We start from the raw sequence: 23,822 nt of genomic DNA on the forward strand, positions 1-23,822 counted from the left end.
TTTTTATCTATATATTATAGATAGTGCACGTCTGTGTTTAAGACACTCTCAAGAACTCGAATAAAATAAGTTCACAAATTTTCACCCCATATATGTAGATACTTTTGCTCATAAGCACGAGGACAAGGGTTCAAGTTTGAGGGCAGATACTTTGTAATAACAACAAAGAAAACCCAAAAATGCCAGATAGGTGGGACCAACAGTGGACGATGTTCTTTTATATGCTTGTGTTGTATTTTCATCTCTATGATTTGCTTGAATAGGATTAAGTTTGAAATATTACCAAAAAAACCCACAGCCAATCAACTGGCATCATAAAAGATATGATCAATGATCAATCAGGTGGTTTCAAACAAAATTCACGGGGATGCTTTGATTGGTCAAAGCTCTTCTGATTCTGATACTATGTCTTTCCATTATCATAGATTTTTCCAAGAAAATTTAGGATCAACAAAACTCAGATGAAGATACTACTAGTAGAATTTGGGCAAGAATCACAGAAAGATCATGAATAGATCCACTATATGGAGGGGGACCAAAAGAGTTAATTGGAGTAAACCGCTTGAATAGAGGGATTGTCACTTGACTGATAAGCATGAGCCACATTCGCAGTGATCAGTTCATCATCTTGACTAACTTATGCCGAGGAGTCAAGTTGGGGGATCAAATCATCCAAAACCGTCATTCATGAAGTGAAATCAAATCGGAATTCAGTGAAAAGCATGCCTGGAGGACTCGTAAGAGTTAAGGTGATTCTTGGGATTAGGTTTCCGATTTAAACGATCACCAAGCTCATTTCATTACATCAACCAGTCAGTTCACAATATTTGTCATGGTATAGACAAGGATGCCATGGCCTGCAACCAGTTAATCATATACCATCTTGATTCTTGACCAGGATGAGGGCAGATAGAGGGTGTAAATCATTATGTTTATGCCCATCGCCCTTGGCCCATCCCCAAACAAAGTCTTTCTACGACGGTACGACCTATAGCTAGAGAATGATTTTGGGAACATATTTGCATAAGCATAAACCTAACCGGCCAGAAGCAGAACACTTCTGCATTTTCCTAGTGTATTACTGAAACAGTGGGGCAAAAGCAAACAAACAAATAAAAGAAATTTCTTTTTTTTTATCTTCTTTTACATTCAATCCCAGTTAATACTGTCAAAAGAACACAAGGTAAAGACTAAAGAGAAACCAGGCTTCCATGTACAGAAGGATATACACGAGCAAAAGCTCAACTGTATTTGTCCTTCAGTGACATCAAGCTCAGACACGTTAGCACACCCTGTGATTACACACGCACACGAAGGGCATTCACTGAATGGTGAAGTATTATTGAAAGAGAACAACATTTCCTTGCACTTCAGAACTGGCAAGAAAAAATAGTTAGCTGATATCATATATTGCGTCACCAGGAAGCAGAAACGGGTGCAACTATATAGACTCATCTCCCTATCAAAAATCCTGGGAGATAAGAAGAGGCTCCGCTCTGAATTAGAGACTGCATAAGGTTAACTGCTTCATAATAACCAACAAAACCAGGGGAACCCGAAACCCATAGAGGGGTGGTAGTAAGACCCTTCGGTGTATAGAGAGAAGATACCCCCATTTAAGGTAGTCCTAGTTAATTTAACCCCCAAAATCAACCCACAGAAATTAGCAAATTCAACTACTCTAGGTTTTTACTTATCTTTACAAAGTGAAACACTTCATGTGACTTCTCACTGGGCCCCCATCTGTACCAACTGCAGTGGAGACTTCAGCAACTTCTTCAACGTTTCAACGATGCTTGCAAAAGATGGTCGCTGCTTAGGGTCACTGTTGAAGCAAATAAAACTATTAGCAATTTCATAGAATAACATGAATAGAAAAGGAAGCATTTCTGAATATTATATACAACTAAAAACATGGTAATTAAGTTGCAGACACAACCCTGCCTCATTCAGATTCTATATTTGACTGCTCTTTGCACTTATGTTTTTTCCAACTTATCAGGACATTTTCAGAACGACTGAGAGTGCTATTATGTTTGGCTAGAAACCAACTCAGTGTGACAACTGAAACGTTTTTGGAAGGTACATAGGGTACATGGCGTCTGACACTTACTCAGCCCAACACGACTCTATGAGGGATGCCAACATAAGACAAGTATTCTGAGGGATAGTAAGTCTTCTGTTCTGGAAAGCAACAGCGCCAACCACCTGAAAATTTGATATGTAAGTCCTGGAAGAAACCTATAAATATGTAATCTACAGCACACACATGTCTTATGAATCACTTAAGAGCAGAAAAGGCAAATAATAGAACCAAAATGCTCAATTATAATACCTGTGCCGGACTGAGTCCATTCCAAGGTTGTTGCATGGTGACAAGCTCCCATAAAATCACTCCAAAACTGTAAACATCAGATTTCTCATTTGAGGGCTCTCCACGAAGAAATTCTGGAGCCATCCACTCAGGCTGAAACAGGAAGGAAGAGAGTTACATTCCAGTATTGCACTATGAAGAAAATTTGTAACTAAATACTAAGAGAATATGGAATTCTATGAAAACACATCTATCAAAACTTCCTGTTAAAAGAATCACAAGTTTGATATTAAGATGGAAATTGCACAGAGCCAACCAATCAAAACAGAAATCAGGTAGAAAGTTCAGAGGAGATTAAACAACTGATGCATGGAAATGTTGGAGGAAAATGTGGAGCAAATCCATGAAATTACTGCCTTTTGAACCCAAACCTTTACATACTAACAACAACCAATTATTGGATAATAGCAATCAATGTTCAAACCATACTGGAAACACATCTAAGGCACCTATAGCCAAAAGAGTTCCCACAGTAGAGGATCAAGAAAAATTTCAGGTAAATACAGGATGTCCTAGATTTATGGAAAGAACATTATCTCTGAATGAGGAGAAAGAAATCCAGAGAGTTTAAAGCATGCATACCGTGCCAGCAACAGACTTTGATGATATGAAAGTGTTTGCCTTAAACCTCGATAGCCCAAAATCACATACCTGAATCCAGGAATTGTAATATAAAGATATGTTGGTAACAAGCTAAGAATGAAATGCTAAAAGTTGGAGGTTAATCCCCACCTTAACTGTCCAATTCTTGTCAACCAGCAAATTAGGAGATTTAAGATCCCAGTGAACTATTGGAGGATTTAGACGATGTAGATAATTGATACCTTTAGCCTACATCAAGTAAGTAATATAAATTTATTCCAACAATAGAGGTGATTGACCATAGCTGGGAAAAAAAAATATAACAACAACAACAACTATAACAACCACCACTGACCACATCCAATGCCATACGTAACCTCCTCTTTTTATCCAAGATTTCTCCAGCAGCTGCCCTGTGTATAAGACGGTAAAGGCTACCCCTGTTCCACAAGGATTTAGAGTTTAGAGAAGGCTAAATATATCAAAATGTTGCATTTCAAGGGCCAGTCCTGTTTTGGGTAGAATTTAAGCATCATTCCTGAAGGATAAAGATATATAAGATAGCAAGCATACCTAGGCAAGTATTCTGTCACTATTGAAAGATGTGGACGCTTTGTAACTGCACCCATGAAAAGAACTACATTTGGATGGCGAATACGTTTCATTATCGCTACCTGCAAAAAATTTTGAAGACCAGGTGAAAAGCAATTAAACAAAACAACTCTGATACAGAAGTATGAGAACAACACAGGTGGCACAAAAGTGACATGACCTCCTAGTCCAATGAAACAGATAGAATGTGAAAAAAATATACAAAATTTAATACACTATTTCACAGTATATATTGTACCTTCTATGCATATGCATTATTGTAAAAGCATCTTCACATGACATATATGGGACAATATGAAATTTTACAGCAGATGTAACAAAAGTAGAAATTTTCCAGCACAATATGACCAAGTATATATGGAACAGTATGAATCCTACCATACTGTAAATACAAGAACATAAATTATCAGAGGCATGTACTTTTGAAAGTTGATATGCCCCCAGGTGGAATGAGATAGCAGACAGGAGTCATCAAGTCAAAACTTGATAGTTGAAGCAGAGAAAAAGGAAAATAACTCAATAGTGTGCTTGTGTTAAATGTTTTGTGTTGAGTTGGGCCGATTTTAAGTTATTGGCCCAGCCTTTTATTTTTTTATTTTTAAGTTGTTAAGTTAGGAAGTAATTGGGCCTTAGGCCCATTAGTTTATGTTATTTTAAGTTGTGACTGTTCAGCCACTTAAAGTAGCCGCCCTACTAAGGGTATTCCTGTAATCTTCCATTCTTTTATTTTAAGTATATAAACCAAGAGGGGCTGGCGGCCAGACTCATTCAATTCTGGCAACATCCCACTCTCTTCTTCTTCTTTACTGCTGAAACCTTTCAGCTTCTTCTACTTTTCTTCACAAGGCATTCATCTGAAACTGTTATCAGCAAATTCTACTTTTTGAGCATTAATTTTAGTACTATTTATACATTAATGTTAGAATTGAATATATATATATATATATATGTATGTATGTATGTATGTATATATAGATGATTATGTCAAAAATATTAAATCCTAAATATGGTTTTCATTATAACATAGACAAAAATAAATAGATTGTAAAGACTACAAATCTAAATGGCAACTAGTTACAGATGCATATAACTATCACAAAATTTTTTAATAGATGGAATATATCATTATGTTAATGGTAGGCACTGTGTTACTGATGAGAAGTACAATTGTGCAAGATAGAATTGTAAAAGGTCAATAGGAAGGCCAAAATGTATGATGCTCAAAGAAGTAAGCTGGCAGAAAGGCTTTTCTCGAATCAAATGACTTCAGGCCAATCAGATTACTTAATAGCTTTTATAAAATCTTGGCTAAGGTGCTGGCAGAAAGGCTTAAAAAGGTGCTAAGCAGTGTGGTGTCTGAAAATCAATGTGCTTTTGTTCCTAGGAGGTGGCAACTGAGTTGATTGATTCAAGAAAGAGAGAAGGAAGACCGGGCCTCATCTGCAAATTGGACTTGGAAAAAGCCTATGGACATGTGAATTAGAGGTGTTTGAATTTCACTCTGGAAAAAATGAACTTTGGGTAGAAGTGGAGAAACTAGATCAAGGTCTGTGTCATATCACCTGAAGTTTCAATCCTGATAAATAGAGAATCAGCTGGTTTTTTTTAAAAGTTCTAGGGGTCTCCATCAGGAGGACCCCTCTCTCCCCTCATGTTTATTTGCAACATGGAGATTCTGACCCAACTCATCTTTCAAGTGGGGGAGGCTGGTTTGTGGGAGGGTTTTGAAGTGGTGCCAGAAAGAGAAAAAGTCCAAGTGCTGCAACTTGCTGATGATACTTTGTGTTTATTGATGCTAATGTGGATCAGATGGAAGTTCTCTTAGGTGTGCTCTTCTGATTTGAAGTGGTGGATGGTCTGAAGGTGAAATGGAACAAAATTCTTCTCATCCCAGTGGGAGTGTGGAGAATGTTGTCTTTGGCTGAGGTTCTTGCTTGCCAAGTTGGTCTTTTGCCTAATGTATCTAGGCCTGCCTTTGGGAGCTAAGTGTAGCTCTTCCTTGATTTGGAAACCTTTCTTGGAGCAGTTAGAGAAGAAACAGTCCTCTTGGAAGGCAAAGTATGTCTCCCTTGGAGGAAGAGTTACACTCCTGAAGAGTTCCTTGTTCAATCTCCCTTCTTACTTTCTTTCCCTTTTCCCGATCCCCTCGAAGGTGGCTCAAAGAATTGAGAAGTTGCAGAGGGACTTTCTTCGGAGGGGTTGGGAGGAGGATACTCCCTTGGAGGAAGAATTACACTCCTGAAGAGTTCCTTGTCCAATCTCCCTTCTTACTTTCTTTCCCTTTTCTCAATCCCTCGAAGGTGGCTCAAAGAATTGAGAAGTTGTAGAGGGACTTTCTTTGGAGGGATCGAGAGGAGGACAAAAAAACAGTTGGTAAATTGGAACCAGGTCTGCTCTCCTAAGACCATGGAGTCCTGGAGATTAGGAGGATAAAGGTTTTCAATCATGCCTTGTTGGGAAAATGGATTTGGAGGTTTGGGACTGAAAGAGGCATCTGGTGGAGAAGCCTAATTGCTGCTAAATATGGCTCAGATAGGGGAGACTGAATAACTACTGGTTCTCTTCCCTCTTTTGGCTGCTTGATTTGGTTGAAAATTATGAACCATCTCCCTAGTTTTTGCATAGGAATCAAGCCAAAAGTTGGAAATGGTCGTAGGATGGCGTTCTGAAAGGACCCTTGGTTCTCTGACCATGGTTTAAAGTATCGATATACCTGATATGCACGAACATGCGTATCGGCTGTTTTGATACTATAAAATACTACATTTTTTTGCTCTGATATTTTCACCAGGGGGTTGGTTTTAAGGGTAATTAACACAAAAGGCTAAGTTTCTGTAAAATCCTTTAAAAAGGTGTTTCGTTCAGCCACCGATACGATACACCCGATACATGGTGTATCGTATCGAAATTTTGAACCTTGGCTCTGACTATCCTTTAGCTGGTGGAGAAGCTTAGTTGCTGCTAAATATGGCTCGGATAGACAACTACTGGTGGAGAAGCCTAATTGCCGCTAAATATGGCTTGGGTATATAACTACTAGTTCTCTTCCCTCTTTTGGCTGTTTGATTTGATTGAAAATTATGAACCTCCTCCCTAGTTTTTGCATAGGAATCAAGCCAAAAGTTGGAAATGGCTGTAGGCTGGCGTTCTGGAAGGACCCTTGGTGCTCTAACTGTCCTTTAGCTGAGCTGTTCCCAAAGTTATTTCAGTTAGCTTGGACCAGGAAGCTATGTTGGCTGAATGCTATGATGTCCAGGGGATCACTATGGTCTGGAATCCTTTGTTTAGAAGGGACTTTCAGGATTGGGAGCTGGAGAGCTTTGCTGATCTTCTTCAGATGCTCTCTGGACAGGTTAGACACTAGTGTGGACTCTTGGATCTGGAATGGGACTGCTGCTGGGCTGTCTTCTGTCCTTTAGCTAAGCTGTTCCCAAAGTTATTTCAGTTAGCTTGGACCAGGAAGCTATGGTGGCTGAATGCTATGATGTCCAGGGGATCACTATGGTCTGGAATCCTTTGTTTAGAAGGGACTTTCAAGATTGGGAGCTGGAGAGCTTTGCTGATCTTCTTCAGATGCTCTCTGGACAGGTTAGACACTAGTGTGGACTCTTGGATCTGGAATGGGACTGCTGCTGGGCTGTCTTCTGTGAAGTCTTTTGCTCTTTCCCTGGCCAACTGTACTCTTGATAGAGTTCCTGCTTCAAATATTTGGAAGCCTGTTTCCCCCTCTAAAATTAATGCCTTAGTTTGGGCTGCAACTCTAAATACATGCCTCACTAAGGTGAATCTGGTTAGAAGGGGTCTGCAGGTCCTGGATCAATGATGTGTGCTCTGTGGGCAGGGGCTTGAAGATTCAGATCATCTCTTCATGCTTTGTCTTGTGACTTCTTGGCTTTGGTGGCACTATCCCTCTGCAGTCAGCGTTTCCTGAGTTATGCCTAGCTATCTCCTGGATCTTCTGTGGGGCTGGAGCCTTCCTGGTCTCTCGAAGTTAACTCAATGTGTCTGGCTGTCCTTGCCTGCTGCAATGGTCAGCACTGTTTGGGATGAAAGGAATAGAAGGGTGTTTCACAAAGAGTCAACGGGGGTGGAGGAGTTGGTGTCCTTTTCCTTTGGAAAACCGGTGTCTTGGGTTGCAGCTGCTAAAGGCTTTCAACCTAACATCTTCGGGTCCTTGATGAGAGCTAGAAGCTTGTGGGAGCTGTAATCTTGTTGTATTATGGTCTTTTTGCCCGGCTGGGGAGCCTGCCTCTTGGGGGCTTGTTGTATCTTGATTATAGAGTTTCTAATAAAGTTAACTTGCTTTTTTCAAAAAAAAAAATGGATTTTTCCTTGAATATATTGGATGACAGGTGACACAATAAAACCACTGGTCGTAGACAATCCCAAATACATATACTAGTCTTGGAAGATGAGATGATGCTAATGATAAATAATTGTATTTTTCATATTTACCATTTTCTTACCTCTCTCAGGAACTCCTTCAATTGATCATCGTGAAAATCTTGAATCGATAGAACCTTCACAGCAACGTCCTGCATTTCATATTTCGGTAAAAAATTTGATAAACTATAGCCAGAAAACTAGTTCAATAAACAAAATATGGGAAGGTAGGAGTCACCAAAGAAAATACATCATAGTACATCCCTTAAATACAAAAAAAGGAAAGGAGGGGAAAAATGTACATCCATAGATGTATGTACTAGGGGTGAGCATGGGTCGGTTTGGTTCCATGGCAGAACCTGGAACCTACCCTGTAGGGGTCGGTTCCAAGTTTTTGGAACTGGAACCTACCCTGTGAAGATCGGTTCCAGGGTCTACCCGTGGAACCTGTTCTTTATTTACTCTCCCTCTTAAAAAAATAAAACATATCCTTTAAAAAGTTGATTTTCAATAATGATAATATATAATTTAAAACTTACATTATGTTTATTGATTAAATTGAGTAACTTAATATGTAGATTATTATAATATATTACATACGGTTCAAAATTTATCATATTATAATTTAAATTTTATAAATATTACCTTTTACATTATTTATTATACACATTCAAATATTAAAATGAAAACAAATGATCAAATTACTTAAGTAACTCAATGGTCAAGTGAGACCATGGCTTTTGTAACAATGAGTGCTTGAGTTCAAACCTTCATGTGCTTAAAAATATTTTGGAGTTTATTTCAAGGCCGGTTCCACTAAGGCCAACCAAGGTCGGTTCAGGTAGGGTAAACCCCTAGACCCTAGAACCGACCTGGATAGGGGTCGGTTCCAAGAATTTGGAACCAGACCCTACCCTGTAAGTCTGTAACAGATTGGGTAGGGTCGGTTCCATTCGGTTCCAGGTAGAACCTACCCATTTGCTCACCTCTAGTATGTACATAGAAGGGTTTATGGAGGAAGCATGATTATTGAAAGGTATTAATAAATTAGAATGTACAATATACTAAAATTGGACAACACATGCAATATGAAATAATGAATTGCCTTCTGAAAGGTACAAAACTGCCTAGGACATCAGTGCCACAGAACATGAGAGAGAGAGAGATGCAAGCCTGCAACATAACAAGTAACTTAATACTAACAAATTATAATGTTAATATACTAACCGATCCATGCCATTCAGCACGATGCACTGTTCCAAATGAACCTACATAACAAAGTGTAACAAGAAAATCAGAACAATCAGGGACACCCGAGAATTTCCCCACGTAAATGAGAAAATGTAATAGAATGAAAACAATAATAAGAAAAAAAGTGTCCAAATTTAAAAGATTGTTCTACAAGTCAATAGCAAAAACAAATTCGTACCAGCACCAACACGCTCCTTTATCTGTAATTCATCCCATGATATCTCAAGCCAGTCCATTGCAAGAGAAGGTTCAAGATTCAAATATCTTGGGATAGTGGTAGTAGCAATACCACCTTGATTCTCAGGTCTGCTTTCAGTTTCTGACAATTCCATTTGACTACACCCCTCAAGTTTAGGTTGCTTTATTGCATTGTTCATAGGAGTTTCATATGCAACCAACTCTTTCCTGTAAGATTCTTGAACGGGAGATTTGTCTCCATCTAGTCTAGAACGTCCATGTACTGACATTCCTGGAACAGCATCCAGAGTTTCTGATGCACAGTGCTGTATAGAAGGCAGCAGTGCCTGGCTTTCAATGCAACTATTACTGTTATCTTTGAACTCCAAAGGCATTGCTGATGATTCCGATCTTTCACAAGCTTCATCACCCAGTACACATATGGAAAGCTTCAAATCCTCAACGAATTTACTGCTATGAATTGATTGGACTTCTTTATCCAAGCATGTTGGAGGCCTATCTCCATAGTTATTAACTGGAAGTGGATTTTCTGTATTTTTTGGGAAAGATCATTAGTTTAAAAATTTTGCACCTTTTTGGTAGGTAAACAATTGAATATGTGTATTCCAACTTAAGTTGCACAAACATTCACAAAGAATTCAAAAAGCACATTCTAATAAAGTTTATATCATATGCGCCACATCATTATTGAATAATATACATGAGCACATGTGCCACATGTGTGCTGACTCCTGCTAATAAATCTCAATGGGCATGCAAACCTAGGGATGAAAAAGAAGAACCGACGTTTAACACAACATATGCATCTGAGTTTCTAATTATGAATAAGATGGAAGCATTGTCTTAATAATTTGAAAGTTTGATTAAAAAAGCAAAGATATGAAATCATATAATCCTGAGTGTCAGAATCTCAATGATACTCTGTAATGTAACTTAGCTTGGACACTATTGCCTAGATACCACTTCAAAGTACGCCTACAATCAGAAGCAGATTCTGTTAAAGGTTTCTGCCCCCTACTTAATTGCCTACACTGTATTAGGAGGCATAAATAATACTCCCCAATTCACAACCTCAACATACATTTAAATGCAGAACTTGGATTTCAAAGATATTCAAATATCACTTGAAGTATTTCTATCATCTGATGCACGGATTGTTGGGGTTTCTGTATTCCTACAATTTCTCTTTGCCATAGTAATGTATCCAAGCCCAAAACTTCTGAAGGCTTTCATTCAATTAAATATTTATCAATGAAATTTATGTGACATGTGTTAGAAATAATAGTAAACAAAGATCTCACAAGATTAAAAAATGTTTTCTGGGTATACAAACCAGATAATACCTGAACTTCGAGAATCTTTGGGAAGATTGCAGATGCTCTCCAGGTTTAGAATTTGTCTACAGGAGGTTTTATTGATAATTGATTGTTGGAAAAATTTTTTAGGAGAAATTTGGAATGGTGAAGGCACTGGCGAAAGTAAAGTTCCATTAATTGAGGAATCTGGACCATGAACATTTCCTGGTTCTCCAACTAGATCAACTACATATTCCCTGCCAAAATATATATGTGTGCATAAACATAATAACACAGAATTAAGAAGCATGAATCATAAGTGAACTTTATAATATTAGAAGAAATAGTATTCTAGAAGTACCTATAAAATCATATACAACATATAAGCATTTCATGCACTTGGAATTAAGAAAAATATAGACGTACAAGTTTCCAGTGTGACTAACTGATGCAGGCATGGAAGCAAGGAAAAAAATCCACGAAGAAAGAAATCAGTTTTCTCACAACTCCTCATCCAACAGCAATTTCATAACTCTCGGGTGCTTTGGAATTTTGTATTTACAAGTCTCCTAAAATTTATTTTCAAGTCCTCATCCAACAGCAATTTCATAACTTTTGGGTGCGTTGGGATTTAGTATTTACAAGTCTCTTAAATATATATTTTCAAGTCTGTTGGTGTCTTAGAAGTAGCGTTTTTAAGTCTTACAGAACAAAACAGTAGAATATTCAGCTAATAGGTCACAGAGATAGAAAGATTGATTGGGAGAGTGGAGAGGTGCTTGATTGAATGGGCCAGGGTTTTGGAGGAGTTAAATGACATGAATCAGCAGAAGTTTACAAATCATTGGGAAAGAATTCTTTTTTTTGTGGATGCTGTAAATGAATGACTAACAGTTGCATTTTTTTTGTAATTAGCATACTTTTTGTATGCTCATCCATTTGTACAGTGCCTTGGTATACAAGGGTTGATGTAATCTTTGATACATTTTCAGTTAATATAAATCATACCTTAATTTTAAAAAAAAAAGTCTTATAGAAATTTGCTGTTATTAATAAAAATGAAATTACTATTTAATTTCTAAGTGTTTGCTACTTATAGTAAAACTGTGGTTTTGTTTTGAGTAATTTCTAGTGTCTTTACAATAAGTTAGTTTTAATAGGATTATTAATTGTAGGGGTAGTAATTTTTAACCCAACCATTAGCTTATGGGTTGGGTTGTATCATTTAATCCCGTGTGATTGACGGGTCGGGTAACCCAAGAAAGAAAAAATTAATGGTTCGGGTGGGTTGGACTATGGTTATCCAGCGGGTAACCATTAACAAATTGGGATTTTTTCAGTTTCGATTTTCACTCTCTTCCCTTCCCGTTTCAGTATTTTGTTGTACACCCCCTTCCCTTCTGTCTCTCTCTCTCTCTCCCCCTTCCCCCTAAGATCTAACCCTAATCGGAGGTTGAAGATGGTAACTAGAGGAAATTTTTAGCATAGATTACCTCTCTCTCTCTCTGTTCATTAGAAATCATAATCTCAATCCTAACCAGGATGAACTCATCAGAAGCAATCCAAAGCATTACCACCATGCAAATCAGAACTGTTACGGCATGAACTCAGAGCAGTGATCCAAATGGTTTAACTATTTTGTCCACTCCATCACCAGATACAACTCTATCCATTGTATCTCACCCGCCCCTCTTCCATCTGGCCAACAGCAAAAGTTGCAGAAATTCCTTGATTTCTTCTTCAAGTCAAAGTTGAATAATGTCAAAAATCATTCATGAAAAACCAAATGAAGCATAAGACCAGATTCTTGTTGATGAAGTATCTCCATGCATGCTTTCCTACTAGAAAATCTTAGAAGTTCATGCTAGTTCCAGTGGCCATATTTCCTAATGTGAGCAGTCAACTTCTCGTCTTCTCGAGTCCATGCTTCTTCAATCCTATTTTCTCTCAGTCTGCACTTTTCTTCATCATCTCTCTCCAAGAACACTAGCAAGTTAAATGCTATCTGTTAATCTGGCCCAGTTCCCGAAGCTCATTGGTTCAGCGAAAGCCGTTTTTTTTATATAGAGGGAAATAAACTATCTTAGGATCACACTGGAACGTGTTTGAAATATTAATACACAGTATTATTTTATATTTATAGAGAAAGAACAATGTGCAAGGTGCCAACCAGCTGGTTGGTTAAGGTCTCCTGCCGGTCATAACAGAGACTTGGGATCAAATCCCACCTGCACCTGGGTTGGGGGGTTATGGGTTGGAGGATGGGCTACCCCCGTTGTGTAGCCCTTCAAAATATATCAAAAAGAGAGAGAGAGAACAATATATTCTCATCTATTTATATTTTACTATAATATCTGTTTTTTCTGCATATTTTGTGATTTTTTTATAATTTCTAATGATTATCTATAATTTTATATTTTCTGTAATTTCTATATTTTTCTTTTTGTCTTTTCCATTTTCTGTATTTTTTGTTATTATTGTGCAATTTATGTTGTAATTTTTTGTAATTTATATTATTATTCTGCAATTTATTTTTTTTTTTAATTTCCTTTTTTTTTGCAAAATTTGTTATTTTCTTCAACTCCTATGTTTTTCTATGATTTTTGTTATTTTTTGCATTTTGTATGTTTTTTCTACAATTTACGTATGTCTCCATGAATTAAAAGATTAATGGATTGGATGGGTTGGATTCGGTTAAGGCAGATTTGGGTTGAACCCAGCCCATTTAATTTTATCTTAACGGGTCCTTAATGGGTTGATGGGTTAGATGGGTTGGGTTGAAGCTTAACCCGAACCCAACCCACCCAATTGGCACCCCTAATTGTTATTTAGGCTCAGTTTGGAAGGAGTACAAATACAAATATGTACAGTGCAAATACATACAAAATACAAGGTTTTGCACTCTATATATTTGTATTTGTACTCCTTCCAAACTGAGCCATAGACTCAATTTTGAAAGAGTACAAATACAAATATGTACAGTACAAATATATATAAAATAATACAAAATACAAGGATTTGCACTCTACATATTTCTATTAGCACTCCTTCCACACTGAGCCTTAGAGTTGCTTTAGGAGTTAAGAGTCCTTATTTGAGTGTCCTTGTGGGTTAGTTGTTGAGATTCCTCAGTTTTAAAGTTAGAGTTTGTTTTAGGTCATTTTTATAGTTGAAATAGGAGTCTATAAAGGAAGATCTGTGCTTTCATGTTTAGTCTATAAACAGAGTCATCATAATTGAATTTGAAGGATGGAGTTAATGGAATGAAAAGTTTATCTTGAGGTTACCTATGGATAATATTGTGATCTTCTTCCTTCTCTCTTCTCTCCCTTTTTCTTCTAAAAGTGCACTATTTCTTCTCTTTCTCTTCTTTCTTCCACTCATAATTCAAATCCTTAATTCTCCCTCTTCTTTCCACCACGTTCACCTCAGTAAGATTTTCTCCTTCTTGTCCTACATTACTAATCCTCCAATATTTCATTATCTAATTTTCATAATGTCCTCAACAAATCACAATCTAAAGAACATAATAGAAATTACAAGGCAGAAAACATGCAATGGAGAAGGAAAGCATGTTCACATTATTCATAGCAAAGAATCCAGAAAAACTTGTGACATACAACAAAAAGAAATTTAACATATTTGTTGCTAATGCAAGTATTGAAAAAAAAAAGAAGAGAAAGCATAAAAAATGCCAATGATCTTTAAAATTATCCAGTTTACTAAAACTGATAACAACTGGAATACAGGATACACAATAACATATTTGAGAATGTTCAAGTGATTCACGTAGAACAGCACCCCCCCCCCCAAAAAAAAAAGGAAAAGCCTGTTCTTAAAGTTCATGGGTTTCCAGAACTTATGGGTTTCTTAAAGTTCCTGTGACCCCCCAAAGGAAAGCAATTTCTGACCTTGATGATTGCCTATCATCCCCAATTTTTACAAGACAAGAAGACCGATGATCTGCTACACAATATTTGCAACCACGGGCTATTCGACAAGGCAGGCCAACATAATCAGCCAATTTCTGCATATCAATAAGCAAAACAACCATCAGGATCATATACCACACAATAGATGGCATTAACAGGATATAACATACATCATATCCTCACTGTTCAAGTTAGCATCCTACAAACAGAAAATTATTGTTTTGTCATGATTGACAAAAGAAATATGTTTTCTTCAATGCATGCTTGAATATATTAGTCATTAACTTCACTGGTTTTTATTTTGTTAATACCCTTCAATCTGCCTGAAATGTCTCACTCTCTATTCATAGGATATAGTGAAATGAGAATATTTTGAAGAAGGTGAATGTAATGAGCTCAATAGGATATGCAGGTGCCTTTATCGAGCTAAGTGCCTCAGATTCCATTAAGCATCTGAATTTACTTTACTTTGGTTCAGGTTTTATTTTACTTCACTTGCACTGCAAACAAACAAAACAAAGTAAAACCTATTGCAAAAGTAAACCAGAATTTGCACTCCCATACTTTTGCACCAGTGCAAATGAAACTGCACTGCAAACAAACAAGGCCTAAAAGGTAGATTCAGATGCACTAAAGCTTCAAAGCTGTAAACTCACTGCTGCAAATTATAGCCATTATATGATCTAAAAATCAAGGAAACTCTCTTTAGTTGTGTGTAATTAAATGGTCTGCTTAATTTGTTTTGTCAGTATGGCTTGTTTAATTTTCAATTGACAAATGAAAATTTTGCAGCATTAAGAATTAGCCTGCATCATATGAACCGTGCTCAACTTCGTGCCAACATGCTGATTGTCACAGCTGACTGCTTCACAAAGGGAAGAAATAATCCCTAATTCTGTTTCTTATGCAAAACAATAGCAAGGTGTTCAATTAAAGAGGTTCAAGATTTTCAAAGGCTAATGTCACAGAACATTTTTACTAACCTTTTCGGAAGATCAGTGTTAGAAGTGATTTGAACCACGTTCTAGATTGATCGATAAAAGTTTTGAGTTGAGGACAAGAATATTGTGGAGGATGCCCACAAGGGGTCACTGTGTGCAAAAAAAAGGTGCCAAAGTTTAGGTCCATGTCCAGTCACCAGTCCGTCAGTCATCTAGCCTCAAAGAAGGAAATCAATCACACTGCCTTCAACAGCATTCTTGGGAACTGGCTTATATTAGCTTCAGTGGTATTATTTTAAGGAACTGATATTAATAACTTAAAACAAGCAAATTGTTGGCACTCAACTGCACAACATATAACTAATCAAACCTACTTAATTTTCCCATTTTTGGTTTTAAAACAACAAGCAATAAGGTAAATAAGAAACTACTTTCATCAAACAAGTATTCTTGTTATCTAGTGAATGTATCAACATTCCACAGCCTCATGCAATATTATGCTCAAACAATCATCTTTTAGCTTTTATACTTCATCAGAAGTTATCATACTGCAGTTCAAAACAATATATTAGAGAGTTAATATTAGCTAGGCACTTGAAATCTGAACTATGGATGAAAATTAAGATGAATAAAAGTCATAAAAGGTAAAAACTGGAATACACCAATTGAAGGTACATCACCTTGAAAAGAATAGCTCGATGCCTACAGAGTCCCATAGATAGGCTGCCAATCGGGAGCAGAATACACCTTTGGTAATCCCTCAATCCCTTGCTAATCAATTTCCAGTGCATGTGAAGATCACCCCGCTCCATTGGAAAAGCACCCCTTCAAATTCAAACAAAGTAAGCATAGAACAGAGAATCAAGAAAAATCAGTTCTAGTGATGCAGTAGTTAAGACTTACCCCATGTAGAAAGAAACAAGTCTTCCAAGCTTCTTTGCCAATAGTAAGGTGTTGCCTGAAGCATAATAAAGTTCTTGTGCTTTGTCCTCAAGCTCCTTGAGGCGTGAATCTCCACGTGTATCAACAAGCACAACCTCCATTGATGAATCGCTAGGATCAATAGCTTTAAGCGAAACCAAAGATGGTAGCCTTTTACCTTCCTCCAACTTATTGCACATCACCCACAAATACGGATCCATCCCCAGAATGTTATAAAACCCATCTGATATCTTGTCGGAATAAGATAAACATCCACTTACCTGCAAAATGCAGGAAAAATGAAATGCTTAAGTATCTCAAATTCCAGTCCATAAGATGACAAATAGAACATGATTCCAAGGAAATTGCAAATAAGAAAAAAATTAATTTCAAGCTACTCTTACACTAGTTCCGCCGATCTCCACTAAACCAGACAAAATTTCTCCAATCCAATATCAAGACAACACTAAACTACTAGAGCTAATTCAAATAACCACCAATTAGTTCATTCATTTCCAATAACCCACCCCGCCACCCCCCAAGAGAGCAGCGAAAAAACTTCTAGGAATTACTAGGTCGAAAGTAGAAACAACTAAGACAAATGAACCAGAGACAAATAGTTATCGCAGAAATTCATTTGTAGAAGTAGGGAGAGGTGGAGAAAGAACAAGACTTTGCTTACCCAGAGGCGATAAGAAACGGCCTCCATATCAGAAGAAAAGCCGGCGGTCTCTGTATCTTGAATAAACACGGGTCCGTCAGCCAGAGATGCTTGAGACGTGAGCCGAACAGCGAGCGAAAGCTGCAAATAGTAGCTTTCCCGTGACTTTTGTGCTAAAACCTCTCTGGTTTCCTCGTCGTCCTCCTGCCTGCTTGACAGCTGCGACTCCTTTGCATCCGTGGAGACATTCTCGTCAACAGTGGCCCCGGAGAACAGGATTCCGGAATAACTACTATCACTCGACAGCCGACGTGACAACACCTGCCGGCCAGGAACCAGATCCTGGATGACGATCGTCTCCGGCGGTTGCTCCGGTTGAAGCAAGAGCCGCCTGTCCTCATCGCAAGATTTCGGGTTCTCGTGAACGGCACGATCTACCTTTCTATCAGCCAACCAATCGCCGAAAGCCGCAAGTTGCTTCCCAAATTTAAGACTTCCGCCCGTGAAAAGATCTGGCGCAGCTAGATTCTTGCCAATTTTGGTCTCCTTGGCGAACTTCTGATCTTTTCCGTCATTTTCGACATTACCAGCTCCTTTCGAATCCTTATTCTCGTGATCCGGGTGTAACAGCTTGAACGAAGCATCATTTCCTTGTATTGGAAATTGCCTCGGAAAGAAATAGGTAGTCCGGTGAGGCATCTTCACGAGTCTCACGAGACAACACACGCTCGAACTTCCTTTCAGTCTTCGGTCTATTCGCGCTCTCCGTGAAGAACAACAGCTTCCTCCCCACTTGCAGTGACGCCAAACCCTAATTGGTCGTCAAAGCTGTGCAAGTTTCTCCCAAACCTCGGTGGACGAGAAACAACAGAGCAGCAAAGGTGTTTTGCTTCCGCACCACTCAAACCGGATCGGAAAGAAAGAATCAAATAAAAAGAAAAAAAAAGAAAACAAATAACCAGTGTCAGACTCTTCTCAACTGTCAGTGGCTTCACTTCAAACAAAGAGGAAGCAGAGCTGAATTTCGGGGAAGAAATGTCAAAAGCGGTTTTGCAGAGCTCGGAATCATCAATAAGCTTATCATTCGTCGCTTGGATTTGTAAAACGGTTTCAGACAATTTATGGAAGCGGTTTTGCAGAGGAAAAGAGAGTGCGAGAGCCGATTTCGCAAATCCATCAACAATGATAAGCTCACGATTCACGATACCGCAGAGGAGTTCAAATTTCTGATTTAGATCATTTTTTAAACTCCCTGAAGTGGACGACGAAAGCGGTTGAAACTTGAACAAAAAATAAGCGCGAAATACTAACGAACGCCTCTGCGCAATTGCGCACCCCTGCTTACACGTGAGCACTAAAGGATGCTTGCAGGTACACGTAAGCATAAAGGTCAGGAATGCGCACTAAGCACTGCTGTATATATAATATATATAATCTAAAAAAGAACTTACACACCAGAGCACAAGAACACTGTCGTCTATCGTTAACGGTGAGTGAAAGTGAAACCAACAACAACATGGTCATAATTCATACAAAAGCAAAAAAGCATCCCTCGTTCTTGAGGTAATGTGCGTAACCTCCTTCGATTTCCTGGAAATAACAAAAACATCCCTTAGAATTTAGAAGTAACAGAATCAATCGTTCCTTGAAAAACAAGAACACTAGAACATTTCAAAGCAATGGAAACACTAGAAGTGGTGAAGGGTGGTGATTCAGAAAGCAAGAAACATATCGAAAAGCAGAGAGAGAGAGAGAGAGAGATCAGAACAGGAAACGCAACTGATTGAAGCTTACCCTCTGTATGAGCAATCTCTGATTGAAAGCTAAGAAACAATCTTACGATAAAACAGGATTTAATTCCAACCATTCCCAAAAGTTAAATAGTTAAAACCATGAAGCACATAAGCAAAGGGGTCTGATTTATATGGCTGAAGTTGGTATGACCAGCACAAGTTTCCTTCTTCCATTATTTTCTATTTCCCACTGTTGCATGTGACAAAGCCTAAAAGGTGTAGGGCTTCACAGGTGGATTCCATCTTTCTTTTAGATACTTGTGAAGGGGGATGAACAAAGGAGCTTGTTTTCATATTAAGCTTCTGTAAAGTACTTTTGTGCTGCAAATACCTAAGAAACAAAGTAAAGGAAAACGGAAATAAAATTTTGATATGACATAAAAGGAAAAATATGTAATAGAGGATTCCATCAAGGGGTATGAATAAAGGAGCTTTTTTTATAGTGAGCTTTTGAGAAGTGCTTTTTGGCTGCAAATAGCTAAGAAAAAAAGCAAAAGAACAAAAATAAAATTTGGGTACAACATACAAGAAAATAAATGTCATAGAGGATAAGAATAAGCCTTAAAATTCAAAGAGGTCTTAATGAGAACAGAAGCTTTTTAGGGTTTTCCCAATTCTTTCTTCCAAAAGTATTGGGCAATAATTGAGAAGGATATTATTCTAGCTACCGGTGATTTTTTTTCCGGGCTCTTAGCACAAGGATCTAGAAGATGCCTCTCAATTCATACCTATCCATTTATGTAATACTATTTTTAAAATAATTGCAAAAATTTTAGTAAGGTTAAAAACCATCATCACAAAAAAATACTAATTTGAGCTAAAATGCTTTTCTATCCAATAGACTTATTTTTTATAATATTTTAACATCACATAAAATTATACATTTTATAAAGATGGCTAGGCAAAAACAAAGTTTTGTGAAAATAAAGATGGACATGAATAAAGTTTACGGTAGAATTAAATGGTATTTTGTTAAAGAGGTGATGGGAAAATTGGGGCTTGCGTCTAAGTTCATTGATTGGATCTGCAATGTATTTTCTCCAATTTTTTATTAAATTATAGTAAATGGTAGCTAATGAGGGGTAATTTGGTCTTCCGAATTACATCGTGATACATGACTTTCAAGTGATACATCGGCGTTGAGTAAGCAGATCACCCCAGCAAGTCGGCCTGTAGCACCTTGCCCAAGCTGACCTCAAATACCTCGTCCAGGCCAGGCTAATAAGTCTTCCAACAAATAGCGACCTACTTCAGAGACCGGCCGAGCTACAAGGAGTACCTTTGGTGACCTGCAGGGCGAGCCTGTTGACTTGTCTCATTAGATCCATTGCCAGTCCGAGATCTTTGGAGTACTAATGAGTCAACCGTTGGGCTGGCCTAGCATTGCACGCATCAAAGTTAATCGAACGAACCGCAACCCTTGCACAAATTATGTAACCAATGTAATTATTCTCCCGAGTGAACGGAAATGGCTCCGCGATAACCTAAGACTCGTTGCAAGAGGTCTCAGGCCACTCACATCTATATAAAGCCTTCATTTTCACCTGAGAAGGTATGTGCGATTGAGCTCTCACATTCTCTTATCTCTTAAGAACTCTCAATACAGTTCGCTGAATTAAGCATCGGAGTGCCCACCCTGGGTAAAAACAACCTAGGCACTCTAATCCTACCTCTCTTGTAGAACAATACAGTTCGACCATCGTTAGTTCGGCCTAACACAACTCGGCCACTAACGAGTCTAGCATCTGAATCAGCGTCCGAGTCATTAGACACGTGAGAGCAGATAGATCGCGATACATCAATAGCCTAAGTAAAACTTTTGTTCCATATAGAGGCCCGAGGCAAGGAACCTCTATCACCCTATCATTTTCTCTTGTATGTTGAATTCCCATCTATGTATCTCCAAAACCTACATAACACAAGTGGCATCTCCATTATTCCGTTAAATCAAAATTGCCCTATTATCATTCACCTTTTTTATGCAAATGACTCGTACATCTTCTCTAGAGCCAATGTCTTAGAAGGATTGATGATTATGAATCCCTTGAAGGAGTATGAGGAAGCTTGAGGTCAAAAGTTGAATCTTTCAGAGTTCAAACTTGTATCTCAAATTGCAAAAAAAAAGTGTCCTAGGTCATTGGCATAAAGAAGGTAAGTAAGCCTTAACCAACTATGTTGTAAGGACAAAAATGTTTGACAATCAAAAAACATGTTTAGAAAATGAAAGTGGCAATAATGTGAATGCTAAGATTGATGAATGGAAGTTATCCATATGAACCTATGAGTAACTTCAATAGGTGATAAAATGAGAGTGAGAGTAGGCTATGGTGGTCTAAGCACAAGCATATAAGACCACCAATTGTACCAATTAGAATAAACGATTTATTGCACATTAATTAAGGGGATAGAAGAGCGAAGGGTATAACAAAAAGGACATGGGTAGAAGTAATAAGAAATTATTTAAGCACTAACAATTTAACAATGGAGATGACTTTAAATAAAATAGATTGACAAAATATGAATTATGTAGCCAATCCCATGTAGTTGGGACAAGGCATGGATGATGACAGTGGTGGTGGTGGTGGTAAATAAGCCTTTAAGCCTTACTCATGCCTTAGAGCTTGTTCGTTTCCTCTTAAATCTTATCTCTTAAGAGGAATCTTTTAACTTAAGAGAAAATGGTTGTTTGTTTCCTCTTATCTCTTATCTCTTAAAGTGCAAACATACAATTTTTTGTTTTCTAATGATACTCCCAAAAAGTTTCATATGTGGGGTCAAAATGGATATTTGATGATTTTTAGAATTCAAAATTCAAAATTCAGAACCACATTCTTTGCATTCAAATTTCATAGAAAAAAAAAAAGTTCACCAATACCAATATACCTCTTAATGTAATTATTGCACTTTTAGATGCCAGACTTCAGAGCAAACGAACAGGCCCTTAGTCTTCCTTCTTACATGGGTAAAACTAAAAGAAGTATTTTTAATTACATATATGAAAGAGTTGTGTGCAAGACTAGTGCCTATAAATAGGGGATGGGGATAATTTTTCCCCTACAGGGACGAGGATGGAGAAATCTTCATCCTCGTTAGCAAGGATGGGATAGGGATGGGGAGAGCACTCCCCACCCCGCGAGGACCCCGATCCTACCACATGGGATCCCCGCTAATATATATTTATATATGTACGTATATGTCTATATATTGTATGTATGTATACATACATCTATATATTACTATTTTTAAAAATATATTTGAATATGTTTGAATATTTATTAATAGGATTGTAAATTTTAATTATTTTCTTTTTAAATTTTTAAATAAAATAAAAATGATAACAAAATGGTTAACATTATAAAAAATCATAGGGAGTGGGGATCCCCACAGGGATAGGGATAACCTTACCCCTATTGGCAGGGATGCTCCTCATCCCCGTCCCACCCTGTTGCCATTCCTACCTAGAAAGAATCCCTATTATCCCTTAACGAGGGATTCCAATGATCATCAAAAGATAAATTGGATTAGTTGGGAAGGAATGTGTAAAAACAAATTTTGCATGGGACTTGATTTTAGAAACCCTTAAACCTTCAACTTAGCTCTATTAGCCAAATTGGCTTAAAGATTTTGTTCCAACACTAGTCATTTGGTTAAGTTAATAGAAGGGAAATATTTGAAACACAAAAATTTCTGAACCTTAAAACCTCCTTCGAATTGCTCTTGGGGAATCAAAACTTTGCTAATTGGGAAGGGTGTTCTCTAAAAGGGTGCATGCTGGAAGATAAAAAATGGGAGAAATTTACATATATGAAATGATCCGTGGATTAGATGGGTTAGCGACCTTATTGATCAGCAACACCATAGTCCATAGGTCGATCAATAACAAAGTTCATGAGCACTTCAATGCTCTAAATGCAAGTATAATTCGTGAAAATGGAGATCCGTCCTTTCATAGGGAAGGATAGATTAATGTGGCGAGGTAAGTTCTCAGTTAAATCAGCTTATTTTGTATCTTTTCATTAAGGGGGCATTCTTTTTTGGGATTTGGAGAGGGGGGAAAGTTAGTCAATAGGATTTTGGTTCCCATTGACCATGTTCTTTTTTCAATTTATTGTGGGGACTAGGGAAAGTTGCCATGTTATGGACACACCGACCGGCAGCGCACTGCGGCGCAGTCATAGGCAGTGGCACGCACAGCGGGCCGCCCAGCAGCACGCACCGCACAGCAGCTAGGCAGCGCACCGCACGTACCGCATGGCAGCAGCACGCACTGCACGGCAGCAGCACGCACCGGACAACAGCAGCACGCTCCTCACGACAGCAGCACTGCGAGACGCGCGCACCGCCCGGCAGCAGTAGTAGGGCAAGGCCCACATGACAGCTCATCAGGGTGGGGCCACACTTATCTTACCACATCAGCTCTGCTCACCAACTCGCCGCCAACTACACCATTCCTTATCCCTTATCCTTATCTTATCTTAAGTAAAAGTTGTGTTACCATTATGAGTAGGTAATTAGGAATTTGAGTTCAAGTTGGAGTTTGAGTTTAATTAGGAATTTCCTTCTGTAATCTCCTATTTAAGGAGCTACGAATTGAAATAAAGGCATTCAGTTTCCAGTCAAGGAAAGAGTGAGGAGAGTTTGGGTGGTCTCTTGGAAAAATCACCCCAAGGGAGAATTCGGGTGGTCTCTTGGACAAATCACCCATTCAGTTCTGCAATAGGGTCTACACGCAAGGGAAGGCGCAAGGGAAAGCAGGGCTTTCTCCCTGTGGACCGACCCGTGACGAGATCCTACGCGCGGGCCCATAACATTTGGTATCAGAGCCAAACGTCACGGGCGATATGGAGCAGCTATCATTCAATGTCAACGAACTGGAACA

General features: G+C 38.2%; 1 protein-coding gene across 2 annotated transcripts; it reads right to left on the minus strand.

Annotated features, from left to right (window-relative positions):
- Positions 1-1,113: 1,113 nt before the first annotated feature.
- On the minus strand, positions 1,114-19,178 carry LOC104595512 (serine/threonine-protein kinase CTR1-like). Of its 2 annotated transcripts, none has more exons than XM_088887717.1 (17): positions 18,945-19,178; positions 18,606-18,740; positions 17,172-18,050; positions 16,472-16,770; positions 16,249-16,393; positions 14,607-14,722; positions 10,744-10,952; positions 9,381-9,929; positions 9,179-9,219; positions 8,035-8,103; positions 3,530-3,630; positions 3,312-3,396; positions 3,107-3,205; positions 2,957-3,025; positions 2,336-2,467; positions 2,114-2,208; positions 1,114-1,825 (listed from the first exon to the last, which is right to left on the minus strand). In XM_088887717.1, the coding sequence occupies exons 3-17, from the start codon at positions 17,847-17,849 to the stop codon at positions 1,729-1,731; spliced, it is 2,784 nt and encodes a 927-aa protein (XP_088743843.1). In that variant the 5' UTR covers positions 17,850-18,050; positions 18,606-18,740; positions 18,945-19,178; the 3' UTR covers positions 1,114-1,728. The 2 variants fall into 2 exon arrangements, with proteins under 2 accessions (XP_088743843.1, XP_088743844.1); XM_088887718.1 differs by having other exon boundaries at positions 18,602-18,740.
- Positions 19,179-23,822: the final 4,644 nt, after the last annotated feature.

This window comes from Nelumbo nucifera, chromosome 5, assembly GCF_055504915.1.
Source record: "Nelumbo nucifera cultivar China Antique chromosome 5, China Antique-T2T, whole genome shotgun sequence".
Classification (NCBI taxonomy): domain Eukaryota; kingdom Viridiplantae; phylum Streptophyta; class Magnoliopsida; order Proteales; family Nelumbonaceae; genus Nelumbo; species Nelumbo nucifera.

Bases quoted from the DNA above. Each gene is read 5' to 3' on its own strand.
- LOC104595512 (XM_088887717.1), bottom strand. From the start codon at position 17,849: ATGCCTCACCGGACTACCTATTTCTTTCCGAGGCAATTTCCAATACAA. The intron at 14,723-16,248 runs GTGATGTACCTT...ATTGATATGCAG, and splicing joins ATCGAGCTATTCTTTTCAAG to AAATTGGCTGATTATGTTGG. The intron at 9,930-10,743 runs GTATTATCTGGT...CAAAAAATACAG, and splicing joins CAAAGATTCTCGAAGTTCAG to AAAATCCACTTCCAGTTAAT.